The 20985-nt window shown below is 44.8% G+C and overlaps 1 protein-coding gene across 2 annotated transcripts in view; it reads left to right on the top strand.

Annotated features, from left to right (window-relative positions):
* The first annotated feature begins 2555 nt into the window (after window positions 1-2555).
* glo1 (glyoxalase 1) overlaps window positions 2556-20985 on the top strand; it is an 86476-nt gene continuing 68046 nt past the window's right edge. Inside the window, exons 1-4 of one of the 2 annotated variants that reach the window (XM_078212170.1) lie at window positions 2556-2769; window positions 4696-4778; window positions 13353-13493; window positions 16210-16277. In XM_078212170.1, coding sequence (XP_078068296.1) covers window positions 2695-2769; window positions 4696-4778; window positions 13353-13493; window positions 16210-16277 — 367 coding nt within the window. In that variant the 5' untranslated portion in view covers window positions 2556-2694. The remainder of the gene's footprint in view (window positions 2770-4695; window positions 4779-13352; window positions 13494-16209; window positions 16278-20985) is intronic. The other variant, XM_078212169.1, reaches the window with a different exon arrangement.

The following is a 20985-nucleotide window of genomic DNA, read 5'->3' as shown; positions in this document are numbered from 1 at the left end:
ACTCTTTCTAGTTTAATAATATCCTTTCTATAAAAGGGTGACCAGAACTGTACACAGTATTCCAAGTGTGGCCTTACCAATGTCTTGTACAACTTCAACAAGACGTCCCAACTCCTGTATTCAATGTTCTGACCAATGAAACCAAGCATGCTGAATGCCTTCTTCACCACTCTGTCCACCTGTCACTTCACTTTCAAGGACCTATGAACCTGTACCCCTAGATCTCTTTGTTCTGTAACTCTCCCCAATGCCCTACCATTAACTGAGTAAGTCCTGCCCTGGTTCAATCTACCAAAATGCATCACCTCACATTTATCTAAATTAAACTCCATCTGCCATTCGTCAGCCCACTGGCCCAATTGATCAAGATCCCATTGCAATCTGAAATAACCTTCTTCACTGTCCACTGTGCCACCAATCTTGGTGTCATCTGCAAACTTACTAACCATGCCTCCTGTATACTCATCCAAATCATTAATATAAATGACAAATAACAGTGGACCCAGCATCGATCCCTGAGGCACACTGCTGGTCACAGGCCTCCAGTTTGAAAAACAACCCTCTATAACCACCCTCTGTCTTCTGTCATCAAGCCAATTTTGTTTCCATTTAGCTACCTCACCCTGGATCCCATGAGATTTAACCTTATGCAACAACCTACCCTGCGGTACCTTGTCAAAGGTTCTCTCACAACTAGATTGCCAACTAATCCTTTCTCATTGCACAACACCCAGTTCGAGATGGCCTGTTCCCTTGTTGGTTCCTCAATTTATTACTCCAGAAAACCATCCCGCGTGCACTCCAGAAATTCCTTCTCTATTGTACTGTGACTAATTTGACTCTCGCAATCTATATGCAGATTAAAGTCACCCATAATCACAGATGTTCCTTTAACACATGCATCTCTGATTTTGCATCTAATATTTTTCCCAACATTACCACTACAGTTTGGTGGTCTGTACACCACCCCCACCTATGTTTTTCCCCTCGTTGCTTCCTAACTCGACCCATACAGATTCCACATCCTCTATGCTAATATCTCTCCTCAATATCGTATCAATATCATCTTTAAGCAACAAGGCAACTCCACCACCTTTTTCTTTGTCTGTCCTTCCTAAACACTGAATAGCCCTCAATGTTTAGTTCCCATCCTTGGTCACCTTGGCGCCATGTCTCCATAATGCCAACTATATCAAACTCCTTTACATCAATCTGTGCAACTAAATCACCCATTTTGTTTCAAATTCTCCAATACCTGGAAATAGGGCGGCACGGTAGCACAGTGGTTAGCACTGCTGCTTCACAGCTCCAGGGTCCCGGGTTCAATTCCCGGCTCGGGTCACTGTCTGTGTGGAGTTTGCACATTCTCCTCGTGTCTGCGTGGGTTTCCTCCGGGTGCTCCGGTTTCCTCCCACAGTCCAAAGATGTGCGGGTTAGGTTGATTGGCCAGGTTAAAAATTGCCCCTTAGAGTCCTGGGATGTGTAGGTTAGAGGGATTAGCGGGTAAATATGTGGGGGTAGGGCCTGGGTGGGATTGTGGTCAGTGCAGACTCGATGGGCCGAATGGCCTCCTTCTGCACTGTAGGGTTTCTATGATTTCTAGGGTGGCTCCCCACTCCTCCATGGTGACCAACATTCAGTCCATGTTTGTGTGTGTGTGAGGGAACCTAGGGGCAGTTCTTCCTGCAGCTCTGCTGCTGCTGTCTGGAATGCAAGGTGCTGCATGGAGCACTTATATACAATACTTTTCACTGTATGTTAATATATGTAGTAAGAAGTTTAACAACACCAGGTTAAAGTCCAACAGGTTTATTTGGTAGCAAAAGCCACACAACTAGCTGTGGCTTTTGCTACCAAATAAACCTGTTGGACTTTAACCTGGTGTTGTTAAACTTCTTACTGTGTTTACCCCAGTCCAACGCCGGCATCTCCACATCATGTTAATATATGTGACAATAATAAATCAAATGTATGCAGTTCACACTTGTAGAGGGCTAACAGCTGATTCCCGACTCCAGGGAATGAAGCACCGGTGGAGTCAGGAAATCAGTGTGATTCATGGGGGGGGCAGGTGGGAAGGGGAGTGCTGGCTCATTTGAATAGGCTGAATAGGGCCTGTTCAATGTTACTAATGCCAGCAGAAAGCACTCCAGGCTTCCCACTGGTGTCAGCACTTAGAACCGATTAGGGTGAATTGCGCCCTTTTTCTGGTTCTCACTAGAATAGGTCAACTGACATGTGCCATACATCCTCCTTTATTCTTTATCCTCCTCCTCATCATCATCCTAGACCAAACCCTTGGTTATCTTGTTTTTGCCCATGTTGGAATATACCTAACCTGCACCATAACAATCATCCATTGTTCTGTCACAGACTTTTCCTGTCATCTGGACTCGAAATGTCAGCTCTTTTCTCTCCTTACAGATGCTGCCAGACCTGCTGAGATTTTCCAGCATTTTCTCTTTTAGTTTCAGATTCCAGCAGCCGCAGTAATTTGCTTTTATCCCCTTTTCTGATTGGTTATTCTAAAGCAGCCCCTCCTCTCTTTCTGCGCTGACTGAGTTGGATTGGGTGAAAGGTTAAAGGTGGGTGGGATGGTATTGGCAGCAGCGTTGTGACTGAGAGGGTTAGGTTGTGTACGAAGGGCTGCTCGGCATCAGTGCTGTTCTCTGCTCTCTCATACCAGTAGCTGCAATGTCCCAGGAACAGAGTGGACTCACCGACGAACAGGCTTTTAGTGCCTGTTCCGACCCAGTCGCGGAAACCAAGGTTTGGCGGGGTCGGGAGACGAGTTGCGAAGGTTGGGCAGACTCGGGTTAAAGTTCGGTCCGGGCAGGTCCACTGGGAGGCCGAGCCCCCAGAGTGGAGCGGTCCCTGGTAGCTGGAGCGGCTGATAAACACGAATGGCGAGGACTGGGACAATACCGAACGGCTGAGATCAGATTGCTCCGGCCAGGTTTGGTGTCGACTAAATCAATATTGAGCTCTGGTTAACTGTTCAGTTTGGTGGGGTACGGAGCCATTCTGAGCAGGAAGGTCTTGTAACCTAATCCCGTACTCTGCTGTCAACTGGAAACCAATGAGAAGGAAGCTGCTATTGGGCTCAGTGCCACTGGCTTAGGGATGGGAAACACTCCTGAAAGTGCATGTGAGAACAGGATCATGCTCCACTGTGCAATCCTTCCAGTGCAGCGTGAAAATGGCTCTCTCGGATCACCTATGAAGGATAGGGAGTGGAACAGTTATTTAGGTGAAGATGTTGTACACTGAAGTTTGTAAATTACATTATATGATGCACAGTTAATTCTGTAAAATTATCAATTGGGCAGCACTGTGGCACAGTGGTTAGCACTGCTGCCTCACAGTGACAGGGACCCGAGTTCAATTCTGGCCTTGGGTCACTGTGTGGAGTTTGCATGTTCTTCCTACGTCTGTGTGGGTTTGCTCTGGATGCTTTGGTTTCCTCCTGCAGTCCAAAGATGTGTGGGTTAGATGGATTGGTCATGCTAAATTGCTGCTTAGTGTGAGGGGATTAGCAGAGTAAATATGTGGGGTTATGGGGATAGGGCCTGGGTGGGATTGCTGTTGGTGCAGGCTTGATGGGCTGAATGGCCTCCTGTACTGTAAGGATTCTATGACATTTGCCACAATCTGGGATAATCCACTTTGGATCCAGCAAGTAGAAATGAGAATAGGAGCTGTGGAGGAATAAATAGATATGGTTGTCTATGTACATGAATCCATAAAAGTTTGGGTACATGTATAGGTTAGAATGGGTGGCACGGTAGCACAGTGGTTAGCACTGCTGCTTCACTGTTCCAGGGGCTTGGGTTCGATTCCCGGCTTGGGTCACTGTCTGTGGAGTTTGCACATTCTCCTCGTGTCTGCGTGGGTTTCCTCCGGGTGCTCCGGTTTCCTCCCACAGTCCAAAGATGTGCGGATTAGGTTGATTGGCCATGCTAAAATTGCCCCTTAGTGTCCTGGGATGTGTAGATTAGAGGGATTAGTGGGTAAAATATGTAGAGATATGGGGGTTGGGCCTGGGTGGGATTGTGGTCGGTGCAGACTCGATGGGCCGAATGGCCTCTTTCTGTACTGTAGGGTTTCTCTGATTTCTCTGACTTCTCTGAATACAAAAATGAACAAGTTATGCATCAATGTCAGACCCTATGTGAACTCCTGTGTTCTGGGCATGCTTAATAATAGCGTTGGAGGAGAGCGTGCATATTCATCATAATTATACCAGAGTTTAAAAGGTTTAAATATGAGGACAAGTTGCAAAAAGAGGTTGTATTCTTCAAGTTTACAGACTAAATGAAGTTGGGGTTAATACAGGGAAGCTATTTCCTCTGGGAATTCTAGAGCAAATGGGCACAATCAGAGCTAGGACATTTAGGAGGGAAATTTTGACGTACAAAATGTGGTAAGGGTTTCTGGGGAAGAGGAGCAAAAATAAGTTGTGCAGTTGGAGTACAGACCAGCCATGACTGAATAGTGGAAGGTGCTGATTGTACTATGGTTGTTATGTTCTTGAGAGTTTTTTCTACATGGGCTGCTCCCTTCAGATGAAGAGGTGCAATTAATGAATAACTTGCATCTAACTTGTTTTCTTTACTAAATGTTTTATGTTTTATAAATAAATTCTTAAACAAGCACACTTATCTTCCAATGTTCTTAGCCATTTCTCTATTTCAGGATTTTGTGATGCAACAGACAATGTTGAGAGTGAAAGATCCGAAAACATCACTGGATTTTTATACCAGAATCATTGGAATGACGTAAGAAACTTACTTTAAAAAATTATAGGGAGAAAAGCTAGGAATTATTGTTTGTACAAATGAGAAAAGAAGTAAAAAGTAGGGAAAAGCCCACAGACTGAAAAAAGATTACGCAAACCCTCTGATCAGCATATGCAAAACAGGGTTAATCTTGGAATGCAAGTTTTCATTCATCCAATTAAAGATTAGTCATTTAAGGGAGAGCAGGACTGGCAGAGCAATATTGTGTGGTTTTGAATCTTCAGGCAAAAGGGGTGGGGTGTAAAAGGGTGTAAAGTATAGATCAAATAATCAATTATTGAACTGAGGAGGGATGATATTTTAGCAGTCTCCTGACTTGAGGCCATATGGGTGGAAGTTAAAAACAAAAAAGGGGGTAATCACACTGCTGGGAGTACAAACAATTGGGGAGAGCTAGAAGAGCAGATATGTAGACAAATCTCAGGTGTGTGAAAGCAATAATGTAATAATAGTAGGGGATTTCAACTTCCGCAATATTAATTGGGATAGGCAAAGTGTGAAAGGCTTAGGGGGGGCGGAATTATTAAATTACATCCAGGAGAGCTTTTTGAGCCAGCATGTAGAAAGTGCTACAAGATAGGGTGTGGTACTTGACCTAGTTTTAGGTAATGAAGCTGAACAGGTGGTAGAGATGTCAGTGGGGGAGTATTTCAGTGATCGTGACCGTAACTCAGTAAGATTTAAGGTAGTTCTGGAAAACGACGATGATGGACCGGAAATAAGGTTCCTGAATAGGGGAGGCGATGGCCGAGTGGGATTATCGCTAGACTATTAATCCAGAAACTCAGCTGATGTTCTGGGGACCCGGGTTTGAATCCTGATATGGCAGATGGTGGAAATTGAATTCAAAAAAAAAAATTTTGGAATTAGGAATCTACTAATGATCATGAAACGATTGTTGATTGTCGGAAAAACCTATCTGGTTCACTCGTGTCCTTTATGGAAGGAAATCTGCCGTCCTTGCCTGCTGTGGCCTACATGTGACTCCAGAGCCACAAGGGCAACTAGGGATGGGCAATAAATGCTGGCCCAGCCAGCCATGCCCGTGTCCCACGAAAGAATAGAATAGAAACCAAAAGAGAAAATGCTGGAAAATCTCAGCAGGTCTGGCAGCATATGTAAGGAGAGAAAGGAGCTGACGTTTTGAGTCCAGATGACCCTTTGTCAAGGCTAAACGACATGGAAAGTGGGAGATATTTATACGGCAGGGTGAGGGAATGAAAGATGAGTCATAGCCACAGAAACCAGGAGAAAAGACTGCTAATGGCAGTCCACAGAGAGAATAAAAGGTGTGAATGGCCAAACGGCAGAGAAACTAAAATCAGAGGGTAAGCTGTGACAGATGAATGCCGGGGCGGGGGGCGGTGGTTGAGGGGGGGATGGATGGGAGAGAGGTAAAATATAGAAAAGGGGAAGAAAAGGTATGGGAAGAGGGGATAAAGTAGGGGGAAAGAGGGGGGGGGGGAAAGAAAAATGAAGGAAGACAATCAAGAAATAAAGGTAGAGAACAGTAAAATATGAAATGAAAACAAAGGGGTTGAGGTGGGGTAGAGCTAATCATCTGAAGTTGTTGAATTCGATGTTGAGACCCAAAGTGAAAGTGTAAAGTGTCTAGCCAGAAGATGAGATGCTATTCCTCCAGTTTGCATACATTGCAGCAGGCCATGGACAGACATATGGGCATGGGAGCAGGATAGTGAATTAAAATGGCAAGCAACCAGAAGGTCAGGGTCCTGATTGCGCACAGACCGAAGGTGCTCAGCAAAGCGATCACCCAGTCTACGCTTGGTCTCTCTGATATAGAGGAGACCACATTGAGAGCAGCGAATGCAGTACACCAAATTGAAAGAAATGCAAGTGAAACACTGCTTAACCTGGAATGAGTGTTTTGGACCTTGGATGGTGAGCATGAAAGAGCTCTGCGATTGCATGGGAAGGTGCCATGAGTGACGGGAGAGGTATCAGGCATAGTGGAGGAGTGGACTAGGTTATTCCGGAGGGAACGGTCACTGCTGAATGCTGACAGAGTGAAGGGAAGATGTGTTTGGTGTTGGCAAAAATGGCGTAGGATTGTGCTTTGCATGCAAAGGCTGATGGGGTGAAATGTGAGAACAAGGGGAACTTTATCCTTGTTCTGGGAGGGAGGGGTGAGGGTCGTGGCACAGGAGATGAACTGCACGCTGTTGAGGGCCCTGTTGACAACTGTAAATGGGAACCCACCGTTGAAAAAGGAGCACATATTAGAAGCACCACTTTGGAAAGTGGCATCATCGGAACAAATGCAACGGAGGCAAAGGAGCTGAGATTAGAATAGAATTGGGAAGGCTGGTTTTAATTGGTTCAGACAAAATCTGGCTAAAGTGGACTGGGTGCAGCTACTTGTAGGAAGATCCACATCAAAGCAGTGTAAGTCATTCAAAAAGGAAATAAGAGTACAATGCCAACATGTTCCTGTAAAGGTAGAGTGGAACCAGCAAGTCAAGAGAACTCTGGATGTCAAGGGATATACAGCATCGGACAAGGAAAGACTTATGGCAGATTCAGGGGACACAAAACAGTGGATGCCTTAGAGGAGTATAGAAAAGTGCAGTGGGGTACTTAAAAAAGAAATTAGGAGAGCAAAGAGGAGGCATGAAAAAAATACTGGTGGGCAAAATAAAGAAAAATCTCAAGTATATTAAGGGCAAATGGGTAACCACAGAAAGAGTAGGGCCCATTTTAGAAACCAAAGAGGCAACCTGTGTGTGGAGCCAAAGGATGTAGGCGAGGTATTAAATGAATATTTTTCATTTGTTCATTATGCAGAAAGACGATGTAGGTATAGAAAGCAGGGAGGGGGACTGTGATATAAAGTAATAGAGTAGCATTGAGAAAGAAGAGGTGTTAGCAGTTTTAACAGGCTTAAAATTGGATAAATCCCCAAACCCAGATGAGATGTATTCTAGGCTATGTGACACGAGGGAGGAGATTGTGGGGGCTCTAATGCTAATTTTCTAATGCTCTCTGGCCACAGGAGAGGTGATGTGGAGATGCCGGCGTTGGACTGGGATAAACATAGTAAGAAGTCTAACACCAGGTTAAAGTCCAACAGGTTTATTTGGTAGCAAAAGCCACTAGCTTTCGGAACAGGCTGTCCCTTCGTCAGGTGGGTGGGAGTTCTGATCATAAACAGGGCACAAAGACACAAACTCAATTTACATGAATAATGATTGGAATGTGAGTCTTTACAGCTAATCAGGAGAGGTGCCAGAGGATGGCGAATGTGGTACCATTATTCAAGAAGGGAAGTAGGGGAAAAACAGGCAACAACAAGCCAGTGAGTATTAACAATCAGTGGTGGGGAAATTATTGGAAAAAATTCTGAAGGACCAAATTAATCTCCACATGGCTTTGTCAGGTGGAGATAATGTCTAAAAAACTTAATTGAATTTTTCAAGGTGACTAAATGTGTAGGGTAGTATAGTTGATGCAGTCTGCATGGGCTTCAGTAAGGCTTTTGACAAGGACCCACCTGGGAGACTGATCTGTAAGGTAAGAGTCCATGTGATCCAAGGCAATTTGGCAAATTGGATCCGAAATTGGCTTAGCAGCAAGATGTGGAGATGCCGGCGTTGGACTGGGGTCGGCACAGTAAGAAGTCTCACAACACCGGGTTCAAGTCCAACAAGTTTATTTGGTAGCACAAGCTTTCGGAGTGTCACTACTTCTTCGGCTGAGTGAAGAGTTGTATTCACAAACAGGGCATACATAGATACAGACTCAATTTACAAGATAATGGTTGGAATACAAGTCTTTACAGGTAATCAAGTCTTAAAGGTACAGATAATGTAAGTGGAGAGAGGGTTAAGCACAGGTTAGAGAGGTGTGAATTGTCTCCAGCCAGGACAGTTAGTGAGATTTTGCAAGCTCAGGCAAGTCGGGGTCACAGATAGTGTGACATGAACCCAAGATCCTGGTTGAGGCCGTCCTCGTGTGCGGAACTTGGCTATCAGTTTTTGCTCTGCGATTCTGCGTTGTCGTGTGTCGTGAAGGCCGCCTTGGAGAACGCTTACCCGAAGATCTTCAGTTAAGTATTCTCCAAGATCAGGGCTTTAACCTGGTGTTGTGAGACTTCTTGCTGTGCTTAGTAGCAAGAGGCAGAGGGTGATGGTTGAATGTCGTTTTTGTGACTGGAAGCCAGTGGTATACTGCAGGAATCAGTGCTGGGTCCCTTGCTGTTTGTAGTGTACATTAATGATCTAGATTTGAATGTTGGTGGTATGATCAGTAAGTTTGCAGATGCAAATTGGTGGTGTGGTAAATAACGAGGAGGAAAGCTTTAGATTACAGGATGATGTATGCGGGCTGTTTAGATGGGCAGAACAGTGGCAAATGGAATTTGACCCTGAAAAGTGTGAGGTGATACATTTTGGGAGGACTAACGAGGCAAGGGAATACATAATGAACGGTAGGATGCTAGGAGGTACAGTGGACCAGAGGGACCTTGAGGTGAATGACAAAAGATCCCTGAAGGCAGCAGTACAGGTAGATGAGGAGGTTAAGAAGGCATGTGGGATACTTGCTTTTTTTAGCCGAGGTATGGAAGATAAGAGCAGGGAAGTTTTGGTGGAGCTGTACAAAATGCTTGTTAGGCCACAGCTAGAGTATTGTCAGCAATTCTGGTCGCCACACTATAGGAAGGATGCAGAGGCGATTCACCAGGATGTTGCCTGGGCTGGGGAATTTCAGCTTTGAAAAGAGGTTGAATAGGCTGGGATTGTTTTCCTTTAGAGAGAGAAGGGTGAGGGAGGACCCTGATCAAACTGTATAAAATTATGAGGGATAGAGTTAAGGTAGATAGGAAGAAATTTTTCCCTTTAGTAGAGGGGTCAATAACGAGAGAGCAAAGGGTGGCACGGTAGCACAGTGGTTACCACTGCTGCTTCACAGCTCCAGGGACCTGGGTTCGATTCCCAGCTTGGATCACTGTCTGTGTGGAGTTTGCACATTCTCCTCGTGTCTGCATGGGTTTCCTCCGGGGGCTCCGGTTTCCTCCCACAGTCCAAAGATGTGCGGGTTAGGTTGATTGGCTATGCTAAAATTGCCCTTAGTGTCTTGGGGTGCGTAGGTAAGAGGGATTAGTGGGTAAAATATGTAGGGATATGGGGGTAGGGTCTGGGTGGGATTGTGGTCGGTGCAGACTCGATGGGCCGAATGGCCTCTTTCTATGCTGTAGGGTTTCTATGATTCTATGATCTATGATTTAAGGTAAGGATCAGGAGATTGAGAGGGGATTTGAGGAAAAAAGTTTTCACCCAGATGGTGGTAGCAAACTGGAAGTCACTGCCATGGTAGGGGGTGGTAGAGTCGGGAGACCTCACAACATTTAAGAAGCATTTAGATGAGCACTTGAAATGTCATAATATACAAGGGTGTGGACCAAGTACTGGAAAATAGGATTAGAACTAATAGCTGATGATGGTTGGCACAGACACAATGGGCAGAAGGGCCTCTTACTTTCATTGAGTCATAGAATTATCGAGGTTTACAGCATGGAAACAGGTCCTTTGGCCCAACTTGTCCATGCCGCCCAGTTTTTACCATTAAGCCAGTGCCAACTGCCCACATTTGGCCCATATCCCTCTATACCCATCTTACCCATGTAACTGTCTAAATGCTTTTTAAAAGACAAAATTGTACCCGCCTCTACTACTACATCTGGCAGCTTGTTCCAGACACTCACCACCCTCTGTGAAATAATTGCTTCTCTGGATCCTTTTGAATCCCTCTCCTCTCGCCTTAAATCCATGCTCTCTCGTTTCAGGCTGCCCTATCTTTGGGAAAAGATGTTGCCTATCTACCTTATCTATGCCCCTCATTGTTTTATAGACCTCTAAGATCACTCCCAAGCCTCCTATGCTCCAGGGAAGAAAGTCTCAGTCTATCCAGCCTCTCCTTATAACTCAAACCATCAAGTCCCGGTAGCATCCCAGTAAATCTTTTCTGCACTATTTCTAGTTTAGTAATATCCTTTCTATAATAGGGTGACCGGAACTCTACACTGTATTCCAAGTATGGCCTTACCAATGTACTTATACAACTTCAACAAGACGTCCCAACTCCTGTATTCTGACCAATGAAACCAAGCATGCCAAATGCCTTCTTCACCACTCTGCCCACCTTCCACTTTCAAGAAGCAATGAACCTGTACCCCTAGATCTCTTTGTTCTATAACTCTCCTTAACGCCCTATCATTAACTGAGTAGGCCCTGCCCCGATTCAATCGACCAAAATGCATCACCTCACATTTATCTAAATTAAACTCCATCTGCCGCTCATCAGCCCACTGGCCCAATTAATCAAGATCCCGTTGCAATCCTAGATAACCTTCTTCACTGTTCACTATGCCACCAATCTTGGTCATCTGCAAACTTACTAACCATGCCTCCTAAATTTTCATCCAAATCATTAATATAAATGAGAAATAACAGTGGACCCAGCACCGACCCCTGAGGCACACCACTGGTCACAGGCCTCCAGTTTGAAAAGCAATCCTCTACAACCACCTGTCTTCTGTCATCAAGCCAATTTTGTATCCAATTGGCTATCTCACCCTGAATCCCGTGAGATTTAACCTACCATGTAGTACCTTGTCAAAGGTCTTGCTAAAGTCCAATGTAGACAATGTTGACTGCACTGCCCTCATCTACTTTCTTGGTTACCCCTTCAGAAAACTCAATCAAATTTGAGAGACATGATTTTCCACTCACAAAGCCATGCTTACTGTCCCTAATCAGTCCTTGCCTCTCTAAATGCCTGTAGATCCTGTCTCTCAGAATACCTTCTAACAACTTACCCATTCCAGATGTTAGGCTCACTGGCCTGTAGTTCCCAGGCTTTTCCCTGTAGCCCTTCTTAAACAAAAGCACAACATTTCCCACCCTCCAATCTTCAGGCACCTCAGCTGTGGCTATTGATGATTCAAATAGGGGACCCGCAAATTCCTCCCTATACTCCCACAACATCCTGGGATACACTTCATCAGGTCCTGGGGATTTATCTTCCTTGATTCACTTTAAGACTTCCAGCACTACCTCTGTAACATCTGCACTCCTCATATCACTATTTATTTCCCCAAGTTCCCTAACATCCAGGCCTTTCTCAACAGTAAATACTAATGAGAAAAATTCATTTAGAATCTCGCCCTTCTCTTGAAGGAATTATCTTGCTTTCTCCTAAGATGTTGACTGGACTGTTGTATGTTCCCAGTATTTTGTCTTGCTAACTTGGATAATCTTTCCCTATCACTGTAATCTCATCCAGTCCCACAACCCTCCAAGATAATCTGTACTCCTCTAATTTTGGCAGCTGGACTTGCGGATAGCGAAAAGCATTGTCGGGCAATACAGCAGGATATAGATAGGCTGGAAAATTGGGCGGAGAGGTGGCAGATGGAGTTTAATCCGGATAAATGCAAAGTGATGCATTTTGGAAGAAATAATGTAGGGAGGAGTTGTACAATAAATGGCAGAGTCATCAGGAGTATAGAAACACAGAGGGACCTAGGTGTGCAAGTCCACAAATCCTTGAAGGTGGCAACATAGGTGGAGAAGGTGGTGAAGAAGGCATATGGTATGCTTGCCTTTATAGGACGGGGTATAGAGTATAAAAGCTGGAGTCTGATGATGCAGCTGTATAGAACGCTGGTTAGGCCACATTTGGAGTACTGCGTCCAGTTCTGGTCGCCGCACTACCAGAAGGACGTGGAGGCGTTAGAGAGAGTGCAGAGAAGGTTTACCAGGATGTTGCCTGGTATGGAGGGTCTTGGCTATGAGGAGAGATTGGGTAAACTGGGGTTGTTCTCCCTGGAAAGACGGAGAATGAGGGGAGATCTAATAGAGGTGTACAAGATTATGAAGGGGATAGATAGGGTGAACAGTGGGAAGCTTTTTCCCAGGTCGGAGGTGACGATCACGAGGGGTCACGGGCTCAAGGTGAGAGTGGCGAAGTATAACTCCGATATCAGAGGGATGTTTTTTACACAGAGGGTGGTGGGGGCCTGGAATGCGCTGCCAAGTAGGGTGGTGGAGGCAGGCACGCTGACATCGTTTAAGACTTACCTGGATAGTCACATGAGCAGCCTGGGAATGGAGGGATACAAATGATTGGTCTAGTTGGACCAAGGAGCGGCACAGGCTTGGAGGGCCGAAGGGCCTGTTTCCTGTGCTGTACTGTTCTTTGTTCTTGAGCGTTCCAAATTGTAATTGTTCCACCATTGGTGGCCATACTTTCATTGTGTGGGCCATAGAATCCCTACTGTGCAGAAGGAGGCCATTCGGTCCAATGAGTCTGCACCAACTTTCTGAAAGAACAGCTTACCCAGCACTCGGACGAAGCTCACGCAGACACGGAGAGAATGTGCAAATTCCACACAGACCCGAGGCTGGAATTGAGCCTGAATCCCTCGTGCTGTGTCCCTCTGTAACCCTCTTTGCCTTTCCATCTCGCTTTCCTCCTTGAAGACACTCAACTTATTCTTCTCTTTCTGATGGTTCTTCTTCAACTTGTTTACAGACTTCTGCAGAAGTTCGACTTCCCTTCAATGAAATTTACACTATACTTTTTGGGTTACGAGGACAAAAAGGAAATCCCAGCTGATAAGAATGAACACACAGCCTGGACCTTCTCGAGGAGAGCGACAATTGAGCTGACACAGTAAGTATAGTACAGAGTCAGGGAAAGGGAATTCCATTGACAGAGCTTATCCTGCCTGTGCTGAATACTGGAATTTAATTCCATTGTTAATGGCTAGAGGTGTCATATGTGGGTCAACACGGTCACTATAAGCTCCCTGCCTTTGAAGGTACTTGTTCTTTCCTTTCTCCTTTTATATGTGTCCTAATAAATAGGTTTTATAAGATTAAATTCAATAATGTGTACACATTCTACAATTGCTGCATTTTACAAATGTGTAATACATGACAAACAGTGACATACAAAAGCATAAATAATTTTCACAAGTGCCTTTAACATCGCAAAATGTTCAAAGATGAATCACAGGAGTGTTATCAAACAAAATCTGATTGTCTGAACCACGAGTAGATATTAGGAGATCACAAACTTTGCCAAAGGGATAGGTTTTGAGGAGTTTCTGAAATGAGGATGGAATGAGACCAGACGAGACGAGACGAGAACGAGGATTAAGGAATAAATTCCAGAGTTTAGGACTCAGGCAGTTGAAGGTGGTGTGATGATGATTAGGGTCGCTCAAGAGAGCAGAACTGCATGAGAGCAGAGATCATAGAACCAAAGAGGGCTGAAGCCACGGAGGGAGGAATTTAAAAAATTAATGAAAATTTTCAAATTGCTGAGCTGGAAGACTCAGTAAGTTAATGAGAACAGGAATGTTGTGTGAATGGAACGTGATGTGTTAGATACCTTTAGCATCTTGTTGAAAGTATAATATGGGAAACTGAACAAGAGAACATTGGAATAGTGAAATCTATAGCCGACAGATGCATGAAGGAAGGTTTCAGTGCAGACAAGCTGAGATAACATGAGGTGGGTGATATTACAGAGGTGGAAGTAGCTGGAGAAGCCATGTGGTCAGAAGCTCAGCTTGGGGTCAAATAAGACGCTGAGGTTGTGAATGGCATGTTCAGCCTCAGGACAGCGGTCGAGGAAAGAGATTATGTCATTAGGGAAGCAATTTAAGAGGCTGAGATGTCATCGGCTGGGCCATCATTTCTTCCCCATCCCTAATTGACCTTGAACTGAGTGCTAAGCCATTTCAGAGGGCATTTAACAGTCAGCCAAATTGCTGTGGATCTGGAGTCACATGTATGCCAGTAACCAGGTAAGGATTACCTTCCACAAAGGTCATTAATGAACGAGATGGATTTTTATAACAATCGACAATGGCTTATGGTCGTCGGTAGACCTGTAATTCCAGATTTTTATTGAGTTCAGATTTCATCATCTGCCATGGTGGGATTTGAACACAGATCCCCAGAGCATTACCCTGGGTCTTTGGATTACATGTCCAATGAACAGTAGCACTACATTATCGCCTCCCTGGAGTGGTCCATTTTGTGTCTTTGGGAGTTGAGGAAGGTTATTCTCCAAGAAGTGAGCTTCTCCAACGCTACTCATTCTCCTCTGCTCCTTAAAACGCCGGATTAGCTCTGGTTCCCCACACCCTCTGCTCAGGATCATTACTCATCCCCTGTAGCTTTACTCCAATCTTGTGGGTCGTTTCTGTGCCTGCCATTCCTACTGCTTCATTTTATGCAGTCCTTTATTATTATTATTATCACATCAGTACCTTGGAATTCCCAACCTAACACTATTAGAAACATAGAAAAACTACAGCACAAAACAGGCCCTTCGGCCCCACAAGTTGTGCCGAACATTTTAGGCCTACCTATAACCCTCCATCCTATTAAGTCCCATGTACTCATCCAGGAGTCTCTTAAAAGACCCTATTGAGTTTGTCTCCACCACCACTGACGGCAGCCGATTCCACTCACCTACCACCCTCTGTGGAAAAACTTCCCCCTAACATTTCCCTTGTACCTAACCCCCCAGCACCTTAAACCTGTGTCCTCTCGTAGCAGCCATTTCCACCCTGGGAAAAAGTCTCTGAGAGTCCACCTGATCTATGCCTCTCAACATCTTGTATATCTCTATTAGGTCTCCTCTCATCCTTCGTCTCTCCAAGGAGAAAAGACCGAGCTCCCTCAGCCTATCCTCATAAGGCATGCCACTCAATCCAGGCAACATCCTTGTAAATCGCCTCTGCATCCTTTCAATCTTTTCCACATCCTTCCTGTAACGAGGCGACCAGAACTGAGCACAGTACTCCAAGTGGGGTCTGACGAGGGTCTATCGTGGGAGAGCCATCACCAGAACAACTGCAATTCACTTCAGTGTCTGCGAAGGGCAACCAACCTGTTAGTGGATGCCATTAGGATTTCTGAGAGCTAAATTCCATTTCTACTTTTCCCCCCTTTCCGATGTTTCTTAAAACCTAACTCTCTGACCAAGCTTTTGGTCACCACTTATAAAATCTAGTTAATTGGCTCATCAACTTATTTCCTAATTAAACCTCTTGGGGCATTTTTCCATGTTAAAGGTGCAATATAAACATAAGTTGTTAAATGAAAGTTTGGTTTTGAGATGTCCTTTAAAAGGGGCAAGTAGCAACGTGAAGAGATTTAGGGAAGGAGTTCCAGAGGATAGGGTCCAGAGAACACTGCACTACCATGGAGGAGTTCTGGAGTGTATGCATGGGCTGAACCTGGACGTGGTGAAGATTTCACAACTGGGTAGAGTTGGGCCATGAGTGATTTGATGATATAGTGATGTGATGTATATTTGCAGAAAGAAACAATGTGATCTCAAACCTCAATGTTCCTCTTGTGTCTTACAGCAACTGGGGAACTGAGAATGATGAAAACCAAGCCTATCATAATGGGAACTCTGATCCTAGGGGATTTGGTGAGTTTGTCTCTTCATTTTGGTTCAGTTGTTTGAAGTTTTTGTAAGGAGCCACTTGGCAAAGAAGTAACTGTGCTGCACAGAGCAAGAAGGCCCAGCTTCAATTCACACATTGGTGAAGTGACATTTCTTAGTTGGTCCAACAAGACGTATTGCCTACATGCCTTGGCCATGCTAAATTCTCCCTCAGTGTACCCACAAACAAGTGCTGGAGCGTGATGACTGGGGGATTTTCACAGTAACTTCATTGCAGTGTTAATGTAAGCCTACTTGTGACACGAATAAATAAACTTAAAAAATTACTGGTCTCAATTCTCCAGCTGTGAGGAGTGTAAATTTTGGGGGTAGGCAGGTGAGGAAACATACTAGGGTCCTTGCTCCATTTCTTTTGTGTGTTAGAGGAGTGGTTGGCTGTGGTACTTGCCACAGATTCATATTATTACTAAGATTAGATGCTGATCAGTAGTGTTTAATTTTTTTATACTCCTCCACCTATAGGCAAAGAATACTCAGATGAATGCTTGCCACCACTGTCAATTTGACTCAGATTGAGTAACTGGGCAGGCTGTGAACAACTTGACAAATAAAGGAAACTAAGCTTCCAGAACATGGAGGAACATGAAGGAAACTTTCAAAATACAGGACACTGTATCTTATATATTTTTTATATGTAATATTTCTCCCTTAGCTTTCCCACCCTTGTTGAGTTCAGTGATCTTCAATTTCAACCATTGCAAATGACAAAAAGCTTGGAAGTATTGCAAACTGTAAAGATATAGGGGGCGGCACGGTAGCACAGTGGTTAGCACTGCTGCTTCACAGCTCCAGGGGCTTGGGTTCGATTCCCGGCTTGGGTCACTGTCTGTGTGGAGTTTGCACATTCTCCTCGTGTCTGCGTGGATTTCCTCCGGGTGCTCCGGTTTCCTCCCACAGTCCAAAGATGTGTGGGTTAGGTTGATTGGCCAGGTTAAAAATTGCCCCTTAGAGTCCTGGGATGCGTAGGTTAGAGGGATTAGCGGGTAAATATGTGGGGGTAGGGCCTGGGTGGGATTGTGATCGGTGCAGACTCGATGGGCCGAATGGCCTCCTTCTGCACTGTAGGGTTTCTATGATTCTATGATATGGATTGACTTCAAGGGAATAATAATGGACTGGTGGAATGGGCAGATGTGGCACAGGAAATTTAACAGTGAAGTGATAGATTCTGGTAGGAAGAATGAGGAGAGGCAATATAAAATAAAGGTGTAATTCCAAAGGGATGTATAAACCGAGAGACTGGGGGGTGCATGTGCAGAAATCATTTAAAGTGGAAGGACAGGATGTACCTCATGGAGTTGACCAAGGAGAACCAGTGGATGTGGTTTATTTAGACTTTCAAAAGGCTTTCGACAAGGTCTCGCATAACAGACTACAATCCAAAGTAAAGCACATGGGATTGCAGGTAATATCTTGAGATGGATAGAAAGCTGGTTAGCAGATAGGAAGCAAAGAGTTGACATAGATGGGTCTTTTTCTGATTGGCTGTCAGCGACTTACTGGTGTTCCGCAAGGATCTGTGCTAGGACCCCAACTATTCACATTATATATTGATGATTTGGAAGAGGGAACTGAATGTATTATCACCAAGTTTTCAGATATACAAAGTTGGGTGGGAGGATGAGCAGAGATGTTTCAGTGTGATTTGGACAGGTTGAGTGTGTGGGCATGTGCACAGCAGATGCAGTATAATGTGGATAAATGTGAGGTTATCCACTTTGGTATCAATAATAGGAAGACAGATTATTACTTGAATGGGTGTAAATTGAGAGAGGTGGATACTCAATGAGACCTTGAAGTCCTCATGCATCAGTCGCTGAAAGTAAGCGCTCGGGTACAGCAGGCAGTAAAGAAGGCAAATGGTATGTTGGCCTTCATAGCGAGAGGATTTAAGTATAGGGATGTTTTGCTGCATCTGTATAGGGCGTTGGTGAGACCACACCTGGAGTATTGTGTGCAGTTTTGGTGTCCTTATCTGAGGAAGAATGTCATTGCTATAGAGGGAGTACAGCGAAGGTTTATCAGGCTGATTCCTGGGATGGCAGGTCTGTCATATGAGGAGAGACTAAATTGGTTCGCACTATATTCACTGGAGTTTAGAAGAGTGAGATGGGATCTCATAGAAACTTATTAAATTCTAATAGGGTTAGACAGGGTAGATTCAGAAACGGGGGGGGGGGGGGGGAGGGGGAGAGTCCAGAACTAGGGTCATAGTTTGAGGATAAGGGGTAAACCTTTTAGAACTGTGGTGAGGAGAATTTTCTTCACCCAGAGGGTGGTGAATGTGTGGAATTCAAAGAACAAAGAAAATTACAGCACAGGAACAGGCTCTTCGGCCCTCCAAGCCTGCACCGACCATGCTACCCGACTTAATTAAAACCCCCTACCCTTCCGGGGACCATATCCCTCTATTCGCATCCTTTCAAAATACAGGACACTATCTTAAATTTTTTAAATATGTAATATTTCTCCCTTGGCTTTCCCACCCTTGTTGAGTTCAGTGATCTTCAATTTCAACCATTGCAAATGACAAAAAGCTTGGAAGTATTGCAAACTGTAAAGATATGGATTGACTTCAAGGGAATAATAAGTGTTCCCCAACAGGAAGGGAACTCTTGCCTGGTGATTGTCGAGCGGTGTTCATTCATCCATTGTCGTAGCGTCTGCATGGTCTCCCCAATGTACCATGCCTCAGAACATCCTTTCCTGCAGCGTATCAGGTAGACAAAGTTGGCTGAGTTGCAGGTGTATGTACCGTGTACCTGATGGATGGTGTTCTCACGTGAGATGATGGTATCCGTGTCGATGATCCGGCATGTCTTGCAGAGGTTGCTGTGGCAGGGTTGTTCAGTTGTCGGTACACTTCTTTGCAGTAATCCGTTCTGTTCAGTATGACGATGGTCCCTCCTTTGTCTGCTGGTTTGATGACAATGTTGCGGTTGGTCTTGAGAGCGTGGATGGCGTTGCATTGTGCTTGGGTGACGTTTGGGGCTGTCTTGAGTGCGGCTGATGAATCTGGCATTGACGCACCTCCTGACGGCTTGGGCATACATGTCAAGTCGAGGGCAGCGGCCTTCCGGAGGAGTCCAATTCGACTCTTTCCTCTTCAGTTGCTGCACCGCGGATCTCTCTGTCGACTGTTCCGACTCATTGGCTGTCTCATTGTGTTCGCTGTTGGCCTCTTGGGGTTTGTGGAAGAACTCCCGCAGCCTTATTCGCCTGATGAATTCCTCTGTGTCAGCTGCGAGACTGATGGGATCTATTTTGGTGGTGGAGCAGAAATTGAGCCCTTGGCTGAGAGCTTCGATTTCATCTGGTTGAAGTCTTTGACCGAGCCAGTTTTGTATCTACCTTGCCAGCTCACCTCTGATCACATGCGACTTCACCTTCTGCACCAGTCTGCCATGAGGGACCTTGTCAAAGACCTTACTGAAGTCCATGTAGACACCATTCACTGTCCGGCCCTTATCAATTATCTTTGTCACTTCCTCGAAAAGCTCAATCAAGTTAGTGAGACACGACCTCCCCTTCACAAAACCATGTTGCCTCTCGCTAATACATCCATTTATTTCCAAGTGGGAATAAATCCTGTCTCGAAGAATCCTCTCCAATAATTTCCCTACCACTGATGTAAGGCTCACCGGCCTGTAATTACCTGGATTATTCTTGCTACCTTTCTTAAACAAAGGAACAACATTGGCTATTCTCCAATCCTCTGGGATTGCCCCTATAGCTAGTGAGGATACAAAGGTTTCTCTCAAGGCCCCAACAATTTCCTCCGTTGTCCCTCTCAGTATTCGGGGGTATATCCCATCAGGCCCTGGGGACTTGTCTACCTTCATATTTCTCAAGAACCCCAATACCACCTCCTTTTTGATCTCAACATGACTCAAACTATTTATACACCCTTTCCCAGACTCGTCATCCACAAAGTCCTTCCTTTTGGTGAATACTGACGCAAAGTACTCATTTAATATCTCGCCCATTTCCTTTGGCTCCACGCATAGATTCCCTCCTTTACCCTTGAGCGGGCCAACTCTCTCCCTGGCTACCCTCTTGCTCTTTATATATGTCTAAAAAGCATTGATTTTCCTTAATCCTCCTGGCCAATGCTTTTTCGTGACCCCTTTTAGCCCTCCTTATTCCTTGCTTAAGTTTCTTGCTACTTTCCTTGTATTCCACACTTGCTTCACTGCTACAGAATGTAGTTGAGGCCAAAATGTTGTCTGATTTCCAGCTGTTGGGGTGAAAGGGATCAAGGGATATTGGAAGAAGGGGGGGATCAGGTTATTGAATTCATTGATAAAAATGAATGGTGGAGCAGGCTCAAAGGGCCAAATGGTCTATTCCTGCTTCCAGTTTCTACGACAGATTCAGAAAGTGGTTTAAAAAGCCGAAAGGATCTTGGGCTTTGTAAATAGAGGCATAGAGTACAAAAACAAGGAAATTATATGAACCTTTATCAAACATTGGTTCAGCCTCAATTGTGTACAATTCTGAGTACCACACTTTTGGAACAATCTGAAGGCTTTAGAGAGGGTGCAGAAAACATTTACGACAATAGTTCCACGGATGAGACATCAGTTAAAAGATAGACTGGAGAAATGGGTAGAGAAGGTCAAGAGGAAATTTGATGGAGATGCTCAATCTTGAGGGACGTAGAGAGGAACTG

This window comes from Mustelus asterias, chromosome 5 (genome assembly GCF_964213995.1).
Source record: "Mustelus asterias chromosome 5, sMusAst1.hap1.1, whole genome shotgun sequence".
NCBI classification, from domain to species: domain Eukaryota; kingdom Metazoa; phylum Chordata; class Chondrichthyes; order Carcharhiniformes; family Triakidae; genus Mustelus; species Mustelus asterias.
This window is presented reverse-complemented; position numbering and strand designations above follow the sequence as displayed.